The 23,855-nt window shown below is 41.0% G+C and overlaps 3 protein-coding genes across 4 annotated transcripts in view; all 3 read left to right on the top strand.

The window, feature by feature from the left end:
- Nucleotides 1-3,490: 3,490 nt before the first annotated feature.
- Nucleotides 3,491-17,295, top strand: LOC117814695 (peroxisomal succinyl-coenzyme A thioesterase-like). The gene is made up of 11 exons (XM_034686164.1): nt 3,491-3,943; nt 7,743-7,955; nt 8,063-8,162; nt 8,236-8,426; nt 10,058-10,227; nt 13,750-13,869; nt 14,025-14,107; nt 14,214-14,307; nt 14,416-14,496; nt 16,615-16,756; nt 16,846-17,295. The coding sequence occupies exons 1-11, from the start codon at nt 3,838-3,840 to the stop codon at nt 16,980-16,982; spliced, it is 1,437 nt and encodes a 478-aa protein (XP_034542055.1). The 5' UTR covers nt 3,491-3,837; the 3' UTR covers nt 16,983-17,295.
- An 824-nt stretch (nt 17,296-18,119) lies between these two features.
- LOC117814692 (E3 ubiquitin-protein ligase TRIM21-like) overlaps nt 18,120-23,855 on the top strand; it is a 16,594-nt gene continuing 10,858 nt past the window's right edge. The window contains exons 1-2 of one of the 2 annotated variants that reach the window (XM_034686158.1): nt 18,120-18,241; nt 21,131-21,358. In XM_034686158.1, coding sequence (XP_034542049.1) covers nt 21,140-21,358 — 219 coding nt within the window. In that variant the 5' untranslated portion in view covers nt 18,120-18,241; nt 21,131-21,139. The remainder of the gene's footprint in view (nt 18,242-21,130; nt 21,359-23,855) is intronic. The other variant, XM_034686159.1, reaches the window with a different exon arrangement.
- LOC117814696 (E3 ubiquitin-protein ligase TRIM21-like) overlaps nt 21,369-23,855 on the top strand; it is a 13,771-nt gene continuing 11,284 nt past the window's right edge. The window contains exon 1 of the mRNA XM_034686165.1: nt 21,369-22,896. Within this exon, the coding sequence (XP_034542056.1) occupies nt 21,524-22,855 (1,332 nt within the window). The 5' untranslated portion in view covers nt 21,369-21,523 and the 3' untranslated portion in view covers nt 22,856-22,896. The remainder of the gene's footprint in view (nt 22,897-23,855) is intronic.

Genomic DNA, 23,855 nt, shown 5'->3' on the forward strand with positions numbered 1-23,855 from the left:
TTTGCACATTGAAGTGTTATTAGCATTATTAGCGACGTAGCTTTCAGGAGGCTGCTGGTGGCTGGGCGTTGTTTATCATCAGAGCGTGTTGTGTTTAGAGACAAACAGCCGTCATAAATCAGGACACGTTTGTCTCTGTGATGGTGAAACATCTGGTGAGAAGAAATAAAGAAGAAGTAAGACGTTTCTCTGGTTTACATTCAGATAAGATGAGGCATCAAAAAGGGAATCCTCCTCTTCAGATATGGATGTGGGTTATAGGTGGTTTTTATTTGGAGCCGACCAACGTCTGGACAGTTTCAGGATTAAAGTTTTTGAAGGGATGACTAAACTGAAGTAACAATAATTTATTTATCTTCATTGAGAAGCTGTATTCACACGTGTACAATAATAATTAAAAAAATAATAATAATAAATATAAATAAAATAATAATAATAATAATAATAATAATAATAATGACAATAATGATAATAAAAAATAAAAAATAAAAAAAAAATAATAATCACAATAATGACAAAAACAATAATGATAATAAAAAATAATAATAATAATAATAAAACCAATAGTAACAATACAAATAAAAATAATTAAAACAACAAAAATAATAGTAATAAAAATAGAAATAACACTAATAAATAAAATGATAGCACTAATAATGAAAGCAATAGTAAGAATGTAAATTATAATAACAATAATGAAAATAAAAGTAATAATAATAATAATAACAACAATGACAATAATAATAATCATCACTATAACCAAAATAATAATCATAATATAATAATATTAATATAATAATAACAACAACAACAACAACAATGGCAATAATGATAACTATAATAATACTAATAAATAATAATAATATAATTATAATGATAATAAAAATGAAAAAAAACATTAAAAAGTAATGATAATAATAATAACACTAATAATAATAATACTAGTAATTATAATAATATTGACACTTATGATAGTTATTATTATTATAACATATATAATAATTATAACAACAATAATAATATTTATAATCATGAACACTACAATGTTACAATGTTACAATGTCATTTAGCAGACGCTTTTATCCAAAGCGACGTACATACGAGAACAAGAACAACACAAGCAAAGATCTAGACAAGAGGAAACAAGATCAGTAAGAGGAACAAAGTGCTTCAAGTCCATTTGGGTGCCAAGCAGTACACTACAAATAATTATAATAACACTATTAATGATACTAACAATAGAAATGCATGTTATTCCCTCTCTCTCTCACCTCACATGCCCTGTCACTGTAAAGCTGTCGTATCGGCAGAACGCCCCCCAAAAAAATCTTTAAAAAAAAGAAAAGTCCTGCTGTTTGAGACTCATCTCCTGCCTGAGTGAACACATCTCTCACATGTTAGAAAACAACTTCTTGGGGGCGGAGCTCCTGATAATTTCTAGAAACTGTCAGGAGACATCAGTAAAGAGGTTTAACTCTGTGTTCCTTAATTAAAGGCAAAGAAGTTCCACAGGAAGGACTCAGAACCAGAAGAACCAGAGGACTCCACTTTTATCTGACATGAAGTCCCCGGGCCCCACAGGGACAGATGGATGTTTTGGTGCTGACTGCACTTTGTTGTTGTGCAATCAGTTGGCTAACACCCACCCCCACACTACCTCCCTATTCTCTTGAGAGGTCAAAGGTCAGGGGGTGAGAGAGTTTGTCTGGAGACATGAGGCTGGCAGTGCCTTCATTAACATTTAAATTCTAGATTCATTTATATACATTGCGGATGTATTATCAAATTCATGTGTTTGTGATTTCTCTGTTTATAATTTCTGACAAAAATCTGAGAAATAATAAAAACGTTAAATTAGCTTTAAAGACAAAACAGTGAAAACAAAAACAAAGAGCAGTCATGAAGTGAGAAAGGAAGTTATAGGGAAGATTTACTCACCAGTGAGTATCTAACTCTTCCACAGCCTCGTCCGCGTCACTACTTGGAGCGGTAATGTTCTCCTGAAATCTCAAGTAAAGATTTTGTATTGTAAGGGTATTAAAACACACTCATCATACCTTGAAAATGCAGATGAAGAGAGCAGTGGTGTGAGATAAAATGTTGTGGTTCTGGAGACATACTTTGAAAGGTGATATTAGTCTGTTGAGATATATTTGAAAATTTCAATAATTCCTTAATGTTAGAGCAGCAGGAGATGCTCGCCTTATTCTTTCAGTTCAAACACCCTTGTTTTTATTAAAAAGAATAAAGAAAAAGCGCATAGTATCTGCTACTGATTCGCACTCCAGTAGCACAACTCAACAGAACACCGAAGAAGCAGCAGAAGAAGAAGAAGAAGGAAAGGAGGAGTTTAAAGGGAGGAATAGAAGAGAAGAAATTCCATTTTCCTAAAGTGACAGAAAAATATAATTACACAACCTGCCGTATCATATGATACTACCATCTTGGGAAAATTTACACACAGAATACATTCAAAAATATTTTATCATACACATATATGATCATCTATGTACAGAAATTATTTGGTCATACATTTTTTGTAATTCATGGTCATTCCCATAACAGACACAAAAATTCAATGCGTCACACATTATGTGGTTAAGATCCAGCTGCCTGTGATTATACACCTGGCCAGTAGGTGGTTTCGTGTGCACATGAAGCTTCGAGAAATGAACCCTTCCTCGAACCAATTGGCTCAAGTGGTTTGACGCTTCATGAGGCTTCATCTCACCATCACTAGTTTGTAGGTTTCTATATTTATAATCCTTACAGTCTAGTTGTTAAGTACCAGTGTTCCATTCAACACGTCAAATTCCTTGTGTGTGCGAGCTCACTTGGCAATAAAGATTTCTTGATTATTTTATTATTATTATTATTATTTTATATTATTATTATTATTATAATATTATTATTATTTTATATTATTATCATTATTACTATTATTATTATTATTATTATTACATATTATTATTATAATTATATTATTATTATTATTACTATTATTATTATTATGACTATAATTATATTATTATTATAATTATATTATTATTATTATTACTATTACTATTATTATTATTATTATTATTATTGTTATTACTATTATTATTATTATTACTATTATTATTATTATTATTATTATTACATACTATTACTATTATTATTATTATTATTACTATTATTATTACTATTATTATTATTATTACATACTATTATTATAATTATATTATTATTATAAATATATTATTATTATTATTACTATTATTATTACTATTATTATTATTATTACTATTATTATTATTGTATGTTATTTATTTGTTACTATTATATGTATGTTACTATGTTGCTTAATCTTATTTGATTATTTAGTGATTTGTTTTCATGTTTCATTATGTAGAATGTAACCTGTGGTATAAACATAAAACCCTGATGTTACTCCGGGACAGTAGGGGGCGGTGTGCACCATTATTACTTGGTTTGTGAGCCGCCTCTTAGAAACCCACGAAGAAGAAGAAGAAGAAGAAGAAGAAGTAGAAGAAGAAGCAAAGCAGCTTCACTGAACAGACAGTGGATATTACACGACAACAAAAACATGTGAAGTGACACACACACACACACACACACACACACACACACACACACACACACACACACACACACACACACACACACACACACACACAGGGTCAGAGTGTGTCGTGTCTGTGACTCGCTGCCGCCATCCTGTGTCCGCTCCCCCTAACGTTCCCCTGGAGGTGGAGTGAAGCTCCACCATAGACTCCACCCGGGGAGGCTGAACTTTAGCCCGAGTAAAGCTCGCGCGCTGGTCCCCTCAGTGAGATGTTGACACGGATTGTTCAGTGTCAGGTGTTTGTTTCCGGGCTCTGTAACAAGTTAAACCCGGGGAGATCCAGGAGACTCACCTGGAGGAGAACACAGCTTCAAGGTGCGTGCCATGTTACTTTTCGTCTTCTGTGGTTTCGTCCTGTAAACAAAGGGAAGGTCGGTGCCAAAAGTTGAATATTAGAGTCCACTTTTCCCTCTTTGTGATACTTTAACCTCATCTTTAAAACTTAACTTCATGTGAAGGGTACGGGGGCCCTGAGGAGCAAATCAGAAAACAGAACTACATCATGTCTATGGCCCGAGGGTACCTATCTGTTCCTGTTTGGTTAAAGCTGAGGTTGGTGTTCAGATTTAGATCCACTTTTTGTTTTACTGGTTAAAATGATCTTTATGTCCTGATGGTAATCAATACATAATGTGTTCTTAAAAAAGAGGTAAGAAAAACTGCTATCTACAGCCGGAGTAAACCTGGGAAAACACCAACCAATCACCGTCATTAGGGTCCCAAAATGTTAAACCAATCAGATCCTGTCCTGCCGTTCTGCACGCCTCCTGCAGAGCGTACATTTCCCCGGCGTTCACTCCCCGTCTCCTGCCTCTGCTTCCCCTGACTCTACTGACTGCCCCTCTCGCTCCACCTCGGGCCTGTCCCCTCTGACCCCATGAGGGGCTTTGCTCAGGACTGTAGTCCGGATCAGAGTCTAAAAAGCTCTCACCACGGGGGCTCTGACAAGCAGAAGAATGAATGACATTTAGTAAGTCCTACAGAAATGTAGATGTACTGTAGCGTCCGTCCGGACACTGTAGGGATGACGAGCCAATTCGTGAAAACGCCGATCTTTAATAACCGGTCACTATTTATTTATTGCTTAATTTGTCATTACCAACCATAATCACACCATGTCAACCTGTCACTACTGAAACATTTTTTAATACTGCCTGTAATTACTGCTATTTAATTTAAATTCCATTGTAACATTGTATATATCGAAATTGTATTCTAGCTTTATTTATCTATTTTATTTTACTTATTTTTATTTTTATTTATTTTTATTTTTATTTTATTTTTTTTATGTTATTTTGTTTTATTTTTTTATTTTTTTTATTTTTTTTTATTTTGTACTTATTGAAACTTCTTTCTTGATTGTACTTATATCTGGGTTGCTGTAACAACTGAATTTCCCCCCCGGGGGATCAATAAAGTAATATCTTATCTTATCTTATCTTATCTGTCGGCCGTTACCACGCCAACCAACAAAACAACAATCAATGTTTGAATGAATGAAGAACTTCTCCTCTTGTCTCTCCTCTCTCCCGCTCACACACTCTACACCTCTCCTGATGCCTTCACTGACCGTCAACACTGTAGGAATTAAGAGCATCTACACTGAACACGTTTAACAAACAGTAGAGTTGTTACAGTATTATATGTGTGTTATAACTTTTCTCCTGATATCGTGTCACTGGTACAACTGGGTTAGACGGAGTCCTGAGGAAATGCTACATTCAAATTCATGCTAGTTTTCTGAGACTACCAACCCCAGCTTTAATGTCGTTGTGTTTTATAATAATAATGATAATTCATTTTATTTAAAGGCGCCTTTCTGGACACCCAAGGTCACCTTACAACATAGCAATATTAAAAGCAACACTAAAGAATACAATACTAGAAGGATAAAAGGGGGGGGGTCATTCCAGTCCTACACTCCAGTCCTAGGGAGATGGATTACAGTGTGTAAGCTTGGTGGAAAAGGTGGCAGTTTCCTAAACCGCCTACTATACTAGCAGTACGTACTGATTTGGCCAGAATTCAGTATGTAGTAAGTAGTAAGTGAACAAGAGCAAAATCTTATTTGTATAAAAACAATAACAAACAAAACAACAATAAAATGAACAGGGAGCCAGTGGAGGGAGGCGAGGATGGGGGTTCTGTGCTCTCGCTCACGGGTGCCAGTTAAAAGCAGAGCGGCAGCATTCTGAACTAGCTGTAGGCGTGCCAGGGAGGCCCGGTTAACGCCGACACAAAGTGCATTGCAGTAGTCCAGTCAAGTCGAAATAAAAGCATGTATAACTCTCTCAAAATCATTAAAAGATAAAACCGATGTAATCTTATTTTCCCATATCTATCCCTTACTTATAACAAACAAACAAAAAGAATGGCGTGTTGTGGCGTGACATTTGTCCGGGCAGAGTGAGAGCGTGCAAGTCCAGCTAATATTTTACGAGTTTAAGATACAATAAGGATGTTACTTAGTTTATAGACCAGTAATGATTGACCCAGGTGTGTAGACTTATTGTGTACTTTACGACTTTGTGTAGAGAAGTGATTTGTGTGTGGGAGGTCGAAACAGGTTTTTATTTGAAGTCATTTATCTTATAAAGCCGAGACTACACAGTGCTAATGTTACTAGAACTTAAAACACCAGAGAGGAACTTTTGGTTTGCGTTGATTTTGGCGCCCCCTGTGGACAAAGAGTTACCCGAACCTCTCGTCGGGCTGTGTTTTAAATGTCAAATATATCTCTCACTGTGAATGTTGTTAAAGGGATATTTCAGTTTTTTTGAAGTGGTGTCGTATGAGTTACAGTACATTAGCGCTCCTGTTAGCCACAATGAGTGCCGGTGAGCTCTTCCCCTTTAAAGGTGACATATCATGCAAAATGGACTTTTTAATGGTTCTCTACCTGAAATCTGTGTCCCTGTCTACAAACCCCCTGAAAATGAAAAGAATCCATTCTGCCCCTGTTCTGATATCTCCACCTTTCTGTAAATGTGTGCTGAAACCAGCCGTTTCAGTTTTCAGTGTTTTTCATACGTCACAACGCCATCCGGTCTGTAACAGGAAGTCAGAGCTCGGAGCTTGTTCAGCCCATAGACTGTATAAAATACAACTCAACCCCTCCTCCGTTTTTCATTCCCTGCACACATGTGTGCTAACAAGGAGCTTAGGAGGGAGGCATGCTAGTTGTAGGCTGTCTTAATAAACACAAAGGTCGGTTTTACTCCCCACGTCTGCAGATTTGAAGATCTAGTGGATGATTTTTATTTATCATGGAAAAGTGCTAGCGCTAGTTAGCATAGCCACATAGCTACATGTCGTTGCTGTAGCTGTGTACCAAGACACACGTCGACATGCTGACAAATAAAACAACAAGTAACACAGAATCTGTGACCAATCCTTCAGAAAGGTCCTGCTCCCTTTCTGGCAGAGGTCGGTTTTACTCCCCACGTCTGCAGATTTGAAGATCTAGTGGATGATTTTTAGTTTTCATTGAAAAGTGCTAGCGCTAGTTAGCATAGCCACATAGCTACATGTTGGTAGCTGTGTACCAAGACACACGTCTACATACTGACAAATAAAACAACAAGAAACACTAAATCTGTGACCAATGATTCAGAAAGGTCCTGCTGCAGGCGCCTCTCCGTCAGGATCAGATTCTGGATCAGATTCAGAGGGTTGAAGTAACGCGGGTCTGTGAGCAGCCGTGTATATTCAGCCAACATGTAAACATTAGATCAACGTGCTGGACAGCCGAGGCCACACCCACTTCCTGAGGGGGCGTGGTCAGAGAGAAAACAGAGTGTTCTGAGGAGGGCTGAAGAAGAGGGTTTTTCAGGCAGACCAAAATCTGATTTCATAATATAAACTTAAAAGCCATGTTTTGGGGATCTCTTAGACCAATATATGTTGATGAAAAAAGCGTGATATGTCACCTTTAAAGGGGAAGAGCTCACCGGCACTCATTGTGGCTAACAGGAGCAATAGTGTACTGTAACTCATACGACCCCACTTCAAAAAAACTGAAATATCCCTTTAAGTCGACTCCATCCTTGCTAGCCAGATCTCCTGTCTTCCCTGTGGTGTCACCCAGCTTCACAGATTTGTGTTATTGTTTCAGGCGTTCAAACCTTCAGGATGCAGAACAGTCAGTGTTGCGTGAAGCTGTCAGTCCAGCCGTCCAGAGGACTCGTGGATGAGAAGTTCACCGTCTTGGTCCAGAACACGCTGCCTGGTTTCCCGCTGACCATCCACGCGCTCCATCAGAGTGATGACGGACACACCTGGGAGGCCTTCGGTCACTACACCGCCAACAACACCGGGACTGTAAACGGTACACGATCCAGAATCTAGACCTTTGATTTTACATTTCATCAGGTATTATTAAAAACTCTGTGATCTTTCAGAAGGATTAAATTCAGATGATTGTTTCCACTGCAGTTTTAGAGGATCCCAGTCTGGGCGGGACATATTCTGGCGTTGAACAGATGGGTCTCCTGTGGAGCCTCAGAGCAGTTCCAGGCAGCAAACCGTGGCTCAGGTGGGCGAACTGTTCAGACAACACCAAAAAATACTCTGAGCGTCAGAGTCCAATCTTTCTGATTGTCCTCCAGGTTGAGAAAGATGAACATCCAGACCCCCATGGAGTTCACCATCTCTGTGTACCAGGGTCACCAGACTGAGGGCTTCAACGATCAGGTGCCGCTGGCTGGTGTCGTCGTGGAGCGCTGGTACATGGCACCAGGGGTCCGTAGGGTCCCGATTACAGAGGATGGACTCACTGCAACCCTCTTCCTGCCCTCAGGTAAGATGAGATGAGAGTCAAGAGGGGGGCGTCCTCTGGTTGGACATTGACCTTCAGTGTAGCTTTAAGGCTTTTTTCAACCGCAGGAACTTTACCCCGGGACTACGTGCGTTTCGACTGGAGGAACCAGGGTCTAAATTTAGTTCAGGGGTAGTTAATCTCCCCCCTAAAAAGCCCCTGCTTGGGGGGGCCCTCCGTCCACAATAACATCACACACATCTGTGATTCACTTGATTTCTCTTTCTTTCATTAGTTTTTATTTGTTCTATCTTTTTTGTATGTGTGTGTACTTTTCAAAAGAAGAAGCTGTGATTCTCTTGATTTAGCAGCTTGTAACAGTAGTCTTCTCTCAGCCCACCGTGAATGCGTCTCTCCTCCCGGTGTTCCGGTTTTAAAAGTGACCCTGTAAACTGGAGACCTTCAGCTGAACGTGTCAGTGTTTGTGGAGTTTACACAGCTGTTGAAACACAGAGGGAGTTCCTGGGAATGCAAACTAGTTTAGTTTTTATTAAGATTTCAAAATATCCTCATCAGATATTTAATGATCGTCTAAAGACGTTTATGAGGGATGCATCCGGCTGAGAGTCTCCAGTTAACAGGGTCGCTGTTTAAACCAAAACACCGGTCGATCTCTGCCACGGCTTTTTGAGTTCAAAAGGATTTTAAAGCCGTGTTGAAACGTCTTTGCTACACGCGCTTATCTCCTCTCACGTGTTGATTCATTCATTGCTTTTTCAATGTTTTAACGGCAGGTGCAAAATTTTCACTTCTTTTCATGTTTTTCTGCTTTTGGAGCACAATTTCAAATTTGAGGAAAATGATTTTTTTTTCAACAGGCTCCGGGTCAACTTTTTCGTCAAAGTTTTTTCAAATTTTTTTTTTCAAATTTTTTTTTTCAAATTTTTTTTTTAAATTTTTTTTTTATTCAAATTATTTGTTTTTCAATAATAAAATTCTAATTTTGTTTTTCAAAAAAAAAATTCAATTATTTTTTTTTTCAAAAATTTTTTTTAAATTTTTTTTTCCGACTTTTTCCAAAAACCATTCACAGTCATTGTTTTTTCCATCTGTGATGAATGGCATTCGTCTTTGTTTTACTTCCCTCTACTGGTCTGGTGGTGTAGTGTCAAAGGATTTTAAAGCCGTGTTGAAACGTCTTTGCTACTCGCGCTTATCTCCTCTCACGTGTTGATTCAGTGAATCCATCTCTGATGAAATATAGCACCATCTAAAACAGCGCCAGCTGAGTCTCTTCATGCTAACAGGCTAACTGTTGTGTTGCTCATAATGATACCTGCCTGTCCGTCTGCTCCTATGGTGTCATCTGTGATGAATGGCATTCGTCTTTGTTTTACTGCCCTCTACTGGTCTGGTGGTGTAGTGCTTTTTTTTTCTCCATACGTCACTGACCTGATTTACACAATCTACCCGGGACTTCAGGCCACGGTCGAAACGCAGACAACAATGGGGGCACAGGAACCTTTTAGTTCAGGGTAAAGGAGTTCTGGGGGTTAAAAGACCCCAGATTCAGCTGTTTCAAGCTCACCTGGATGGAGTCTGTACATCTTCAGGAATGGTCTCTAGAGTTCCCGGACAATCTCATTGTTTTCTGTGCTTTGTCCCATATTAAGGACCCGGACCTTTCCCTGGCCTCATTGACCTATGGGGGGGGGGAGGGCAGCTGGTGGAGTACCGTGCAGCTCTTCTGGCCTCCCATGGCATCGCCGCCCTGGCCCTCGACTACTTGACTCCTAAAGTCACGTTGGAAACTGGAAAGATGGTTGAGAACGATTACTTTGAGGTGAGAGTCGAGGCTGCAGAGCGCAACAACAAACTGACTGAGAAGTAGCTTTAATGTGTTCAAGGAGGCGGGGACCAAATTTACAAAGGATGAAACCCCTTTACAAAGTTAGAGACAAATTTACATTTTATAAAACAAAATGACTTTAAACACTTTTACCACTGACAAAACAAATGTACAAAATCAGAAACACTTTTAAAGAGACGGGACATTTTTACCAGAAACAAACAAACAGCAGATTCTACTGGAAAAGGAACGTACCAAATACAGGAAGTGATCCGGAAGTGGTCGAGCGGTTTGTTTTGGCGCAGAAAAAACTGACTGTGCTGTCAATCACAGGTCATTCTGATGTGTCCTTTCAAAATAAAAGCCAAACCAAATTTGAAAAATAGTGATTATCCCCGACCCTTTCAATCAGAGTTATGAACAAAGAATCCCAGCGTCCTCTGAGTCATTTTAATTCAGACTAATAGTGGAAAAATATTCATAGGAAACTAGGATTTTTTGATTCATAATCTATGATTAAAAATATCCAGAATTACTGCTTTTTTTCCCAAATGTTAAACGGATGATATTTTCATTTTATTTATTAATTTATTATTAATTTATTTTTCCATTTAAATGGACCTTGCATATTAATTAACATTTTTGTAAATATGCCAGAATTAGCTAAAAGGCTAGTTTACATCTGTAGTCCCTTGCCCTAGATGTTAAAAAGGCTCATTAGAAAGATCAAGATTAAACAAAAAAAGAATAATAAGGTCAAATAAAATGAAAATAAAAAGGGAGAGGAGAAACCAAAACACAAACAAAGAAGAAAAGAAGACAAGAAGAAAAGTAGAAATAGCACCATATGATTAAAAAGGACTAAAAGCTACATAAGGAGATGACATGACCGTATTTACACATCAGATCAAGCTGTGGTTGGTGGATTATAATGAGTGAGTGGAAACAGAGATTTGTTAAAAATCTCTGATTGAAAATATCCAGAATTATCTAAATTTTTAAAACAATTCTGACACATCAGAATGACCTATGATGGACAGGGCAGTCCATTTCACTTCCTGTATTTGGTACATTCCTTTTCAGGTAGAATCTGCTGTTTATACATTTTTTTCAGGACTGGTAAAGATGTCCTAACTCTTTAAAAGTGTTACTGATTTTTTGAATTTGTTTTCTTAAAGCTGCTGTGAGGAACTTTTGATTTATATCAATTTTGGCAACCCCTTGTGGACAAAGTGATACCTCTTATCTCTTGTTCTGTACATGAAAAAGTAGTGTTTTCAACAAAAACTCACCCTAATGTCTTTTAACAGCCAGATTTATCACTCAATGTGATTATTTGCCATAAATACAGCCAAAAAAGGGTGTTTCTAAAGCCAAATGCCAATCATGTGGTCTGACACCTACCCCCTCTGAGCGGTTTAAGGCATTAAAAATAACAACAGATAAGGTATCAGTGTTGTTGTTTATGGTTTTGTTTGCTTTTGAAGGTCATAAAGAGGCATCAGTGTCAGTTTCAGTCTGTTTCTCAGCTGGTTAAAAACTCCCCACAGTGCCTTTAAATGTTAATTTGTTTTGGTCTTGGTAAAAGTTTTTTTTAATGTAGTTTTGTTTTATAAAATTTGAAAAGGTTTTCCAAAATGTTGATTAGTCTCCAACTTTTCAAAGTGTTTCAACCTTTGTTAATTTTCATTTCACTTCCCAGCCAGTGTAATTTTCTCTGTGCAGGTCATGATCATGTATAATCATTGTATGACATGTCAGAAGTCAAGTAGGTCTTGGTTACACTCCACACCAGGACTTGTGTCTGATATCTGAGTGTGTGTTTGTGTGTCAACAAACTGTGACAGTCCTGGTTCAGAGGTTCAGTCCCCTTTAAAGCCTGACTCATTCACCCAGACAAAGGTTTGACCCACTTACTGAGATCTTGTTTAATCTGAAGCCACATAAATCTCAACAAAACAGCACCTATCATGCAATCCAATCTTTGATACAGTGGTGTAATAAAGTCATAACTGTCAGTAGGTTAAAAGCCTGGCAGCAGAATCAGCTTCACTGACTGAAGAAAGAAGAGTTTTATGACTCATCCTTGAACACACAGAGCTCAGGTTGTACCTGATAATCTAGTGCAATCTGGGTTTATTTGCATGTTATCTTTATTGACAGAATTGAAAATGCAGACTCTGTAGGCGTGGGTCAGGATTTAAGTATGAGAAGTGTTTGGTTTGTTGCACATTTGTAGTCTGAGAAGTATTAATCCATCATGCATCAGCAGGCGCTGGTGTATGCAGGAAACACAGTCAGTATGGAGAGCAAAAGCAGACTGAACCAGTGTTCATTTAAGTCTCAGTCTTTAGATGAAAATGTTAGTTTTAGTCACATTTTAGTCTTTTATTTTTGCTGAAACATTTTCTCTCTTTGAAATAATTCATGTAGCCGATCAGAAATCGGTATTAAGAGTTAAAATCGTCAACATTTCACTCTTTTAACATTTATGTAATATCCTAAGTTAAATAATTCAGCCTGTCCCTGCTAAGAAGTCAAAAGGGAACATTCTTTCTGTGACCACTGAGACTGAATCTTGATCTCTTGATTCAAATAAAAACGTCATAAACACAAATACAGGGCTACATTGCACATTTACGACGGTCCCTGAATGCACCTGCAGGGACAGGCGCACTGGACAGACAGTCAGCTCACTCTGACATGCATCTGCAGCTTTGATGACGAGGAGTTGATCAAAGCTTACTAAAAATCCTCAATGAAGATGAGACAGATGCATGGATGTGAGGAGAGCTGGTTCATAAAGCACACCTGCTGCGTTCCGGTGGCTGGTGGTGAAGCTTTCAGCAGTGTGTCTGCCCCCTGGTGGCTGGCTGCAGTATAGGTCAAAAAATCCGTCTCCTCCATTCATTTGAATGGGGGAGCAGTCAAACTTTAAAAACTAAATACACGTGATACGAATGTTTCTCCCGTCCGTATGCTGTGGTGATATGTAGTTAGTATTTCACTGTTTTGTGTTCAAGGCCTCTTTTTCCTGAAAAGTTTCTTTTTCGTTGGTTATTAGAGTTTAAAAAACGGGGTTTTACTTCCTGTTTCCTTTGATTCACAGCCGCCGTAGAGGGAAACTTCAAAGAACACACAGTGTAAGAGCCAGATTCATGTTTTGGGTCAAGCTTTGAAACGCATTGTTTATTGTGCCACAAGGTGTCATCGTTTTACTCATTAAGGGCACAGGTATAAAAGTACGTCACCGCCTGGGTATCAGATGTGTGTCTTGACCCGGAAGGGCAGTTGGTTTTTGACCGTTGTTACGTTGTTGCGTTGTCACGTTGTTACGTTGTTGCGTTGTCACGTTGTTACGTTGTTGCCTTGTCACGTTGTTGCCTTGTCACTAGTGGTGCAACAGATCATCGTTGATCCGTGATCCGTACGGATGCCTCTCCACGGTTCGGCACGGACAGTTTCACTGTTAACGGTTTTATCTGCTGCGTTAACCGTGTGTTTTCCGTTCTGCAGAAGGCCTACAGAGTCTTGCAGCAGCACCCTCAAATCCTCGGCAGCAGGATTGCAATGCTGGGTCTGTCTTTTGGGACCTCTATCACCTTCAAAGTGGCTGCTTACTCTGAAGTTATAAAGGTGAGCACTACTCATGTTGAATGACTTAGCTCCACTTCTTGAAAGACAGTCTGATTAAGCTTTGTGCTGACGATCAGAGAATAATAGTTGTTCATATTTCCCTGTAAAAGTTTGTGTTTTACTGAGTCCTTTTATGATTCTGTGTTGTTTCACAGCTTAGATGTGCAGTGTGTGTCAGCGGGAGTCATGTGCAGCCAGTTGACGGATCTGTGAAACAAATACTGGCTTACTTCAACAAGTACGTTCATTTGCCTTCCTAACATAAGGTTAAGCCCTGAGCCCAGTATTTAAAATATGTCGTCAGGTCAAGTTTGAAAAAGGTGATTTTTTTTTAATCCAATCAGAAACTCTGACAAGACACGCTTCAACGAGGAGAGCCAGGTGATCTGGCGAGATCTGCTGCTGCCGATCCCCACCGACCCGGCGTTCAAAGTAGACGTGAGTGTCCTTAGCCTTCCAGATAAATGACTCAGTCGCAGTCATGCTGGAATATTCAGAGGTACAGGAAGACAGGCTGAAATGATACCTTTGTTTCTCTCTGAGCAGATGGGACGGATCAAGTGTCCTCTGATGCTGGTTGTAGGTGAGGACGATCAGAACTGGCCCGCGCCAGATTCTGCAGTAGACGTAAGTTTTGTTTCGTTATTGCATTAAGTTAAAAAAAAGTCATACAACTATTTAAAGATGATCATAAAAGATGAATAATAAAACACAAAGTAGGGAAGGTGGTGTAATTTACAAAAGTTCAGACTCCCCCAATCATGCAACCTCTTAAGCCCAGCACTGCTCCACTTCTCACGACAACAAACATCATGTGACGTGACGCTGTCACTGATCATCCTGTCTGTCTATTAGAAGCATCAGTAGAAGTTCAGGTTTGTTTCATAACCAGATACAAACTCCTCCCAGGAACTTTCCTTTCCTTAAGCCTGGTTTATACTTCTGCCTGGAATTAGAGGCAAAGCCTACCCGTAACATTGTAGGGACCTACGCACGTGGGTCTGCGTGGCTCCCTTAACTTTGCAGGGGCCTACATGCTTAGGTCTGCGTGGCTCCCTTAACTTTGCAGGGGCCTACTTGCATAGGTCTGCGTGGCTCCTTTAACTTTGCAGGCGCCTACACGCTTAGGTCTGCATGGCTCCCATAACTTTGTAGGGACTACGATCATAGGTTTCGGGGAGTTACTTCACAGGGGCCTACGCCCGTGGGCCTGCGTGGCTCCCATAACTTCCCATGGGCCTACGAGCGTAGGTTATGGGAAGTAACTCCGCAGGGACCTACGCCAGGGTCTGCGTGGCTTCTGCAACTTTGCGTGGGCCTGCGTGGCTCCCGTAACTTCGCCGGGGGCTTATGCGCGTAGATCTGCATGGCTCCCGTAACTTCGTAGGGACCTACCAGCATAGGTTACAGGAAGTAGCTTTGCAGGGACCTACCAGCATAGGTTACAGGAAGTAACTTTGCAGGGACCTACCAGCATAGGTTACAGGAAGTAACTTTGCAGGGACCTACCAGCATAGGTTACAGGAAGTAACTTTGCAGGGACCTACCAGCATAGGTTACAGGAAGTAACTTTGCAGGGACCTACCAGCATAGGTTACAGGAAGTATCTTCACAGGGACCTACGGCAGGGTCTGCGTGGCTCCCATAACTTTGCGTGGGCCTGCGTGGCTCCCGTAACTTCGTAGGGACCTACCAGCATAGGTTACAGGAAGTTACTTTGCAGGGACCTACGCCAGGGTCTGCGTGGCTACCATAACTTTGCGTGGGTCTGCGTGGCTCCCGTAACTTCGTAGGGACCTACCAGCATAGGATACAGGAAGTAACTTCACAGGGACCTACGCCAGGGTCTGCTTGGCTCCCATAACTTTGCGTGGGTCTGCGTGGCTCCCGTAACTTCGTAGGGACCTACCAGCATAGGTTACAGGAAGTTACTTTGCAGGGACCTACGCCAGGGCCTGCATGGCTCTCGTAACTTCGCGTGGGCCTGCATGCATAGGTCTGCGTGGCTCTCGTAACTTCGTAGGGACCTACGCCAGGGCCTGCGTGGCTCTCGTAACTTCGCGTGGGCCTGCATGCATAGGCCCGCGTGGCTCTCGTAACTTTGTAGGGACCTACGCCAGGGCCTGCGTGGCTCTCGTAACTTCGCATGGGCCTGCATGCATAGGTCTGCGTGGCTCTCGTAAGTTCGTAGGGACCTACGCCAGGGCCTGCGTGGCTCTCGTAACTTTGCGTGGGCCTGCATGCATAGGTCTATGTGGCTCTCGTAACTTCGTAGGGACCTACGCCAGGGCCTGCGTGGCTCTCGTAACTTCGCGTGGGCCTGCATGCATGGGTCTGCGTGGCTCCAGTTACTTCGAACGGCCCACACGTGTAGGTCTGCGTGGTTGCCCTAACTTCAAAGGGACCTACGCGTGTAAGTTACAGGAAGTAACTACGCTCTGAGTCGCTGTGGAAAAGTAAACGTAGCAGGGCCGGAAACAGGCGACCCAATCAACAGAGAGACCGCACTGCCCTCCAGCGTTTCGGCAGAGTTTGCTGCCCAACACGGACACATCAACACACGAGTATCTAGAGCTCATGTTTGCATCAATCACTACTGACGCCGAAGTATAAACCAGCCTTTACAGTGTCGAGATACAAGAACTAAATCTTTGAATATGATCATCATGTCCAACTCTTCTCAAAAATAAAAGCTCCTTTAGTACATGAGATATAATCATGAACTTTGGCTTCTTCTTTTTCCAGATAAAAGAGATGATGGAGAAAGCAGGGAACAGCCACCTGCTGACCCTGCTGTCGTACCCAGACACCGGTCACCTGATCGAGCCGCCGTACACGCCGCACTTCCGAGCCAGCATGTTCAAAACAGTGGACACACAACAGAAGAGTAGGTTCCATCTCATCCAGGTGTGCATCAGCGTCAGAGGTGATCGAGACACCTCCAGTGATTCAACATGGTCTCTGTTGTTTTTGCAGTGGTGGTTCTGTGGGGCGGAGAGACGGTGGCACATTCTCGCGCTCAGGAAGACGCCTGGAGGAAGATTTTGGTGTTTCTGAGGGAGAATCTGTACGGCGGTACAAACCCGAGTGCAGCTTCATTTTCCCACCTTTGACAAAGGTGACGGCTTCAACATTAAAGCTTCAGGAAGTAAAAGTTCTTCACTGATTGGAAGGACGTGAAACACACTGGGTGTACGAGTACAAAGATTTTATATTGCCTTAACGATCATTATAATCTCTAAGAGAATAAAACATACTTCAACTAAATGTAGATTCTTGTGATGAAGAAAATGTTCCATTCTACATGTTTGTTTTTTACTCTCGTAGGATGTTTTATTTGAAATGAACATGAATGTTTCCTGATAGAATCATGGTCATGTGATGAATAACCGATCCATCAGGTAATAAAAAGACAATCAAACTGGAGTGTAGTCTCAGTCATTTCACCCGTTGGTTTTTGAAGAGGCGTTACGAAGCCCATCGATGGCAGACGCCATATTGGAAATTCTGTCTCCTTCAAACTTCAGTTTGTTTCTGCTGTAAAAAAGAAACACTTAAACACGGGGCTGAATTGGGATTCCTGCACCCGGCCTCAAGTGGACACTCCAGGAACTGCAGTTTTTGGCACATCCACACTGGTTTAATTTCAAACCCAGAGGCTCCCACTTGTGGATCAATGTTGATCATAATAAAGCTTCACTACCTCTCAATCAAAGGGAGGGAGGGACTGGGAGATGCAGGTAGACTTGGGAGGAAAGCTCGTAGTGCCACAGGAGATGGTTTCCACTCATCTGAGGCCGGACATGGTGCTCTGGTCCAGCAGTCAGCGGAGAGTTTGTTGTATAGAGCTGACAGCGGGAGGACTCCCTGAGGTGTCGTGGGCCGAACTAAAGGAAACATCAGTGAAGGGAGGAGCCCACTTGATAACCCCAGTGATGTGCTGGCTCTCGCTCCATCTGTCCTTTCTGTCTCAGGCTTTGGAGGACATCAGTCTGATAATAAGAGGGATGATGTATAGTGACCTTTCCACACATGTAGCAGCCTGTTCATGAAAACATACAGTATGTTCATTCATCTGACAGACTTCTTGTTTTCTGAGTATAATTATATGTTCTTAAATATGGAGAATGAAAAGTCAGTAAAGACTCTTCTTAGATCAAAGCCACGTCAAGGTGTGCTCCCACGAGGCCTGAAGACGTCACTGGAGGAGGAGGGACTGGAATGCCACTTTTCTTGAATTGAGAGTGAAAGTTAGTCTGAGTGTGAGCAGAGCTGCGGTCGAGAAAAGTCTCCCTGTTTCTCTCTAAAGACAAATTCAAGCAAAGTCTTGGAGTTTTTCTCAACTGAACAGCAGAATCTGTGTCCATCAGCGGTGAGTACACTGACCTACAAAGACTAAATGTACTGACTGAACATTTAAGAGGAAACAAGAAACAAGTTAAATAAAGTCGTTATATTAGAGAATGAAGGATCTATATACAAGAATTAAGTGGTAATATAGAAGAATAGAGTATTTGTATAGGATAATAAAGTGTTTCTAGGTGAACACAGTCTAATAAAGTGTTTGTGTATTTGGTGAAAGGCCTCATAGGTGTGGTGAGTTGGCTCTCCCTCCCTGTCTCTGCATGGCACTGTGCCAGCTTCAGGAGCGTTGATTACTGGGCGGCGTCGCGCGCACTGATATATACAGGTGTGTGTGTCCGGGCCTCACTCTCGCGCTCCTTCAGGGTGTCTGCAGCCTGGAAGGAGGGAAGGAGGGAAGGAGGGAAGGAGGGAAGGAGGGGATCGATTGGTGTGTAAACTGTTGTGACTCCTGGAGCACTAGGAAGCAGTTCTCTAGGCTGGAGGCTGGTTCTGGTCCAGTCCAGAGTTCTCTGGTCTGGAGGCTGGTTCTGGTCCGGTCCAGAGTTCTCTGGTCCACAGGCTGGTTCTGGTCCGATCCAGAGTTCTCTGGTCCGGAGGCTGGTTCTGGTCCGGTTCAGAGTTCTCTGGTCTGGAGGCTGGTTCTGGTACGGTCCAGAGTTCTCTAGGCTGGAGGCTGGTTCTGGTCCGGTCCAGAGTTCTCTAGGCTAGAGGCTGGTTCTGGTCCAGTCCAGAGTTCTCTAGGCTAGAGGCTGGTTCTGGTCCGGTCCAGAGTTCTCTGGTCTTGAGGCTGGTTCTGGTCCAGTCCAGAGTTCTCTAGGCTGGAGGCTGGTTCTGGTCCGGTCCAGAGTTCTCTAGGCTGGAGGCTGGTTCTGGTCCGGTCCAGAGTTCTCTAGGCTGGAGGCTGGTTCTGGTCCGGTCCAGAGTTCTCTGGTCTGGAGGCTGGTTCTGGTCCAGTCCAGAGTTCTCTAGGCTGGAGGCTGGTTCTGGTCCGGTCCAGAGTTCTCTGGTCCGGAGGCTGGTTCTGGTCCGGTCCAGAGTTCTCTAGGCTGGAGGCTGGTTCTGGTCCGGTCCAGAGTTCTCTAGGCTGGAGGCTGGTTCTGGTCCGGTCCAGAGTTCTCTGGTGGTTGGGTTGTGGCCCTCCTTCTGATGCTCCGAGGCTGTGCTGCATGAGTGTTGGACAGTCAGGCCCTGGTTATTGCGTGGCCTGCTATCACTCCCTGACTGCTGTTTTGGTTCTTCAGAAGAAGTTTGGATCAAAGTGGTTCTGCTCCTGGATTTGGCTTGCAGGACTTTATGTCCCACACTCCTGATGTGAAGAGTCCTACCATTGTGTTCATGTGATTGTGTATGGGGAGCTGTTTGTAAAGTTGTGCTCACTGAAAATAACATCAACAATTCTCCACATTTAGCTCCAAAACCTCAAAGAAAAATAAAAAGTCACTTTTTTTCACATTTAGAGAAATATTTGTGATTTTCTTCACATTTAATTTGTTGTGGAAAATATATTTAAGTTACAATCAATGTTAAATCTAAATGCTAAATATGAATCTAAGTGTTAAATGTTGAATCTAAATGTACATTTTAAATCTAAATATTAATGTTGAATGTTAAAGCTAAATGTTAATTTGAAATATAAATATAAATTGATGAATATAGATATGAATGTTAAAAATAAAAGCTAATTTTAAATCGAAATATTAAACATTTAATATAGATCTACATGGTAAATGTAAACGTAAATGTTAATTTGAAACCTAAATATTAGATTTTAAATATAGATCTAAATGTTTAAACATAAATGGTAATTTTAAATCTAAATGTAAAATGTAAAATGTTAATTCTAAATGTTAAATCTTAATTTTGATAGTTCAATCTAAATGTTGATTGTTGAATCTAAATGCTATATATGAATCTAAATTTTAAATGTTAAATCTAAATATTAAATGTTAAATATTAATGTTAAATGTTAAAGCTAAATGTTAATTTGAAATATAAATATAAATTGTTTAATATAGATATAAATGTCAAACCTAAGTAGTAATTTTAAATCTAAAAATTAAATGATTAATATAGATCTACATGGTAAATGTAAATGTTAATTTGAAACCTTAATATTACATTTTTAATATAGATCTAAATATTGAACCTAAATGGTCATTTTAGATCTAAATGTTAATTCTAAATGTTGATTGTTAAATCTAAATCTAAATGTTAAATCTAAATGTTGAATGTTGCTCTGTGGTACTTAATATTTAGCTGATATGCAAATTCAAACTGCAGCCTAGCAGAAATACCAAAATAAAAGCTTCATAAAATGTTACAGACTTAGCGATAGCAACTTATCTTGTCCGTTCCACAGACCGGGTCAGTTCTGTCTCTGAGCGTTGTGAAATCTCTTGATGAACTCCAAAACTGCCTTTCTAACATTTTTACAGCAGGAAGTCCGACTATAACCTAGAAGGAGTCAGTGCTGACAGACTGTGGTCGGGATATCTGTATCACTTTATGAAGCTCTTATTTTGGTACTAACGGCACCCCATACTAATTCACACTGAACCAAACAACACTCAGAGACAGACCCAGTCTATGGAACGGACAAACTAAGTCTGTATCACTTCATGTGGAGAGTCTTTGTTATTTTCAGTGCGCACAACTTTACAAACAGTGCCCCATAATTTTGTAGCATCAAGTTTAATTTTCAATGATTTAACTTTTGTGCTGATGAGTAGACGAGCCGTATTAACGGGATATGTAGAACAGGAATGAGTGATCGGCTAGTTTTTAGTCCGTTTACTATTTAAGTCTGTGACTTGTTGATGATATCCTGTAATGGTGACACTTTCTATGTTCCACTTCTCATACTTTGTTTTTATTCTTCCTCTCTTTTTGTCCTCAGGTTGTAGAAATGTCTGCTGCCAGCTGTCTGCTGACTGAAGATCAGTTCCTGTGCTCCATCTGTCTGGATGTGTTCACTGATCCTGTCACCTTATCATGTGGACACAACTTCTGTAAAAGCTGCATCACTGAACACTGGGATGTTAAAGTCCAACATGATTGTCCAAACTGTAAAAAGGTTTTCAACACCAAACCTGAGCTACACGTCAACACCTTCATCTCTGAGATGGTCGCTCAGTTCAGACAGAAAGCCAGCAGCCGCAGACCAGAACAAGTTTCCAAACCAGGAGAAGTTCCCTGTGACGCCTGCACTGGAACCAAACTGAAGGCCCTGAAGTCCTGCCTGGTGTGTCTGGTTTCTTACTGTGAGACTCACCTGGAGCCTCACCTGACAATGACAGGTCTGAAGAGACATCAGCTGATCGACCCTGTGGAGAACCTGGAAGGCAGGATGTGTGAGAAGCACGACAAACTGCTGGAGCTGTTCTGTAAGAACGACCAGATGTGTGTCTGCGCGCTGTGCAGCGTTACAGACCACAAGACTCATGATGTTGTTCCTCTGAGAGAAGAATATGAAGGAAAGAAGGCCGAGCTGGGGAAGACAGAGGCTGAAATTCAGAAGATGATCCAGAAGAGACGACTGAAGCTTGAAGAGTTCAAACAGTCAGTGGAGCTCAGCAAGAAGAATGCAGACAGAGAGATGGCAGAAGGTGTTCAGGTCTTCAGCGCTCTGATGGAGACTGTTGAGAGACGCCTAAATAATCTGACGGACACGATCAAAGAGAAGCAGAGAGAGATGGAGGAACAGGCTGAAGGCTTCATCAAAGAGCTGCAACAGGAAATCTCTGAGCTGGAGAAGAGAAGCTCTGAAGTGAAGAAGCTCTCACGCTCTGAAGACCACCTCCACCTCCTCCAAAACATCACGGCCCTGAACGCTGCTCCACCCACCAAGAACTGGACTGGAGTCAGAGTCCATCCACCTTCATATGAGGGGACTGTGGTGAGAGCTGTGAAGCAGCTGGAGGAGACGCTCAGTGAACAGATGAAGAAGCTGTTTGAGGCCGAGCTGAAGAGAGTCCAGCAGTATGAGGTGGATCTGACTCTTGATCCTGATACAGCACATCCTGATCTCATCCTGTCTGATGATGGAAAACAAGTTCATCACAGTGATGTGAGGAAGAATCTCCAAAACAATTCAGAGAGATTTAGTTTATATGCTATAGCATTTAAGAGAAACTCTGCTTTGATAAGACCATATATGGTCTACAATCCAGAGAGATTTGATCGTTGTGTTATTGTCTTATCAAAGCAGAGTTTCTCTTCAGGCAGATTTTACTTCGAGGTTCAGGTTAAAGGGAAGACTGAGTGGGCTTTAGGAGTGGCCAGAGAGTCGATCAACTGGAAGGGACTAATCACACTGAGTCCTCAGAATGGTTTCTGGACAATATGTTTGAGGAATAAAAATGAGTACACAGCTCTTGATGACCCTAGAGTCCGTCTCTCTCTGCAGTCTGATCCTGAGAAGGTGGGGGTGTTTGTGGACTATGAGGAGGGTCTGGTCTCCTTTTATGACGTTGATGCTGCAGCTCTGATCTACTCCTTCACTGGCTGCTCCTTCACTGAGAAACTCTACCCATACTTTGGTCCCTGTAACAATGATGGAGGTATAAACTCTGCTCCTCTGATCATCTCTCCTGTCAACCAAACTGAGGAGAGCAACCACTGAGTTTCAGAGAAAGGTTGATGTCAAAGAGAACACCTGAAGAGGTGTCCATCATCACAAATGTCTTTAAGGCCTTTAAGGTGTCCTTTAGTTCCTGAATATGACCCTTGATGTGTTTCATCCTGCTGACAGCATGCTCACTCCTTGAAGACAAACATTTCTTTCATGAGATTAAAATTATAATCTGAGTTTTATAACTGTTAGAGTCAAATTGTGAGCGTCTGCAGAGAGTTGGTGTTAACAGCAGCGTGCTGTTTACTGTAGAGGAGGTGACATGCACAAGATTTCAGGTGACCATGACCACAGTTACACCTCTTCTTGACATATAAAGGATTGTTTTTGTAAATAGAATCTGTAAATATGACTTTGAAGTCACTTTTAATCAGGGATTATCAATAAGAATCAGAATAAATCAGAGATTTGAAAAGTCTCTTTAATTGTTCTTTTTGATTTTTAGCACAATTCAATGCAGTGTCAAAAATCCACATTTTCCTCTGTGTAACTTTTCCTAAATGTCCGTGTGTCAGATGGATCTTTTGATGAGAAGTGTTGAATTCTGGGACATATTACTGATGAACAGTGTGTCTGAAAAAAGTCATTTTGTTTTCTTGATTTCTGTGAATTTCTGTTGCGTCTGATCAGGTTCTTTGTTCTTCTTTCATTGAGCAAAGACAACAAACGAGCTCCTGTGAGAACCTTTCTGTTTGTGTGGGTTTGGCGCCCCCTGCTGTGTTTTCTTCAACAACAAAATCTCATTCTGCTTTCATGTAATAGTCACAATTAATAGTGGAGTCTATCACTCATCAAGAATCTTTGCCGTGGAAAATTACAAATAAATCAATAAAAGACATTTTCAGCAGCGTGCAGTGAATCACTTTCTGACACTTTCCCCCAGCAGCGTTTTCAGACGTTATAAAAACTCTTCATGCCGATGGTCTTGTTTTTGTATTTTATAAAAAGCATCAGTTTTAACATCAGTCTGTTTCATAACCTGCAGATACAG

This window comes from Notolabrus celidotus, chromosome 6 (genome assembly GCF_009762535.1).
Source record: "Notolabrus celidotus isolate fNotCel1 chromosome 6, fNotCel1.pri, whole genome shotgun sequence".
Classification (NCBI taxonomy): domain Eukaryota; kingdom Metazoa; phylum Chordata; class Actinopteri; order Labriformes; family Labridae; genus Notolabrus; species Notolabrus celidotus.

What these genes read in the sequence shown, in the direction of transcription:
- LOC117814695 (XM_034686164.1), top strand. Translation starts at nt 3,838, where the DNA reads ATGTTGACACGGATTGTTCAGTGTCAGGTGTTTGTTTCCGGGCTCTGT. An exon ending in ATACTGGCTTACTTCAACAA is followed by an intron (nt 14,108 to 14,213) that starts GTACGTTCATTT and finishes TAATCCAATCAG; the next exon opens with AAACTCTGACAAGACACGCT. An exon ending in CGCCAGATTCTGCAGTAGAC is followed by an intron (nt 14,497 to 16,614) that starts GTAAGTTTTGTT and finishes TTCTTTTTCCAG; the next exon opens with ATAAAAGAGATGATGGAGAA.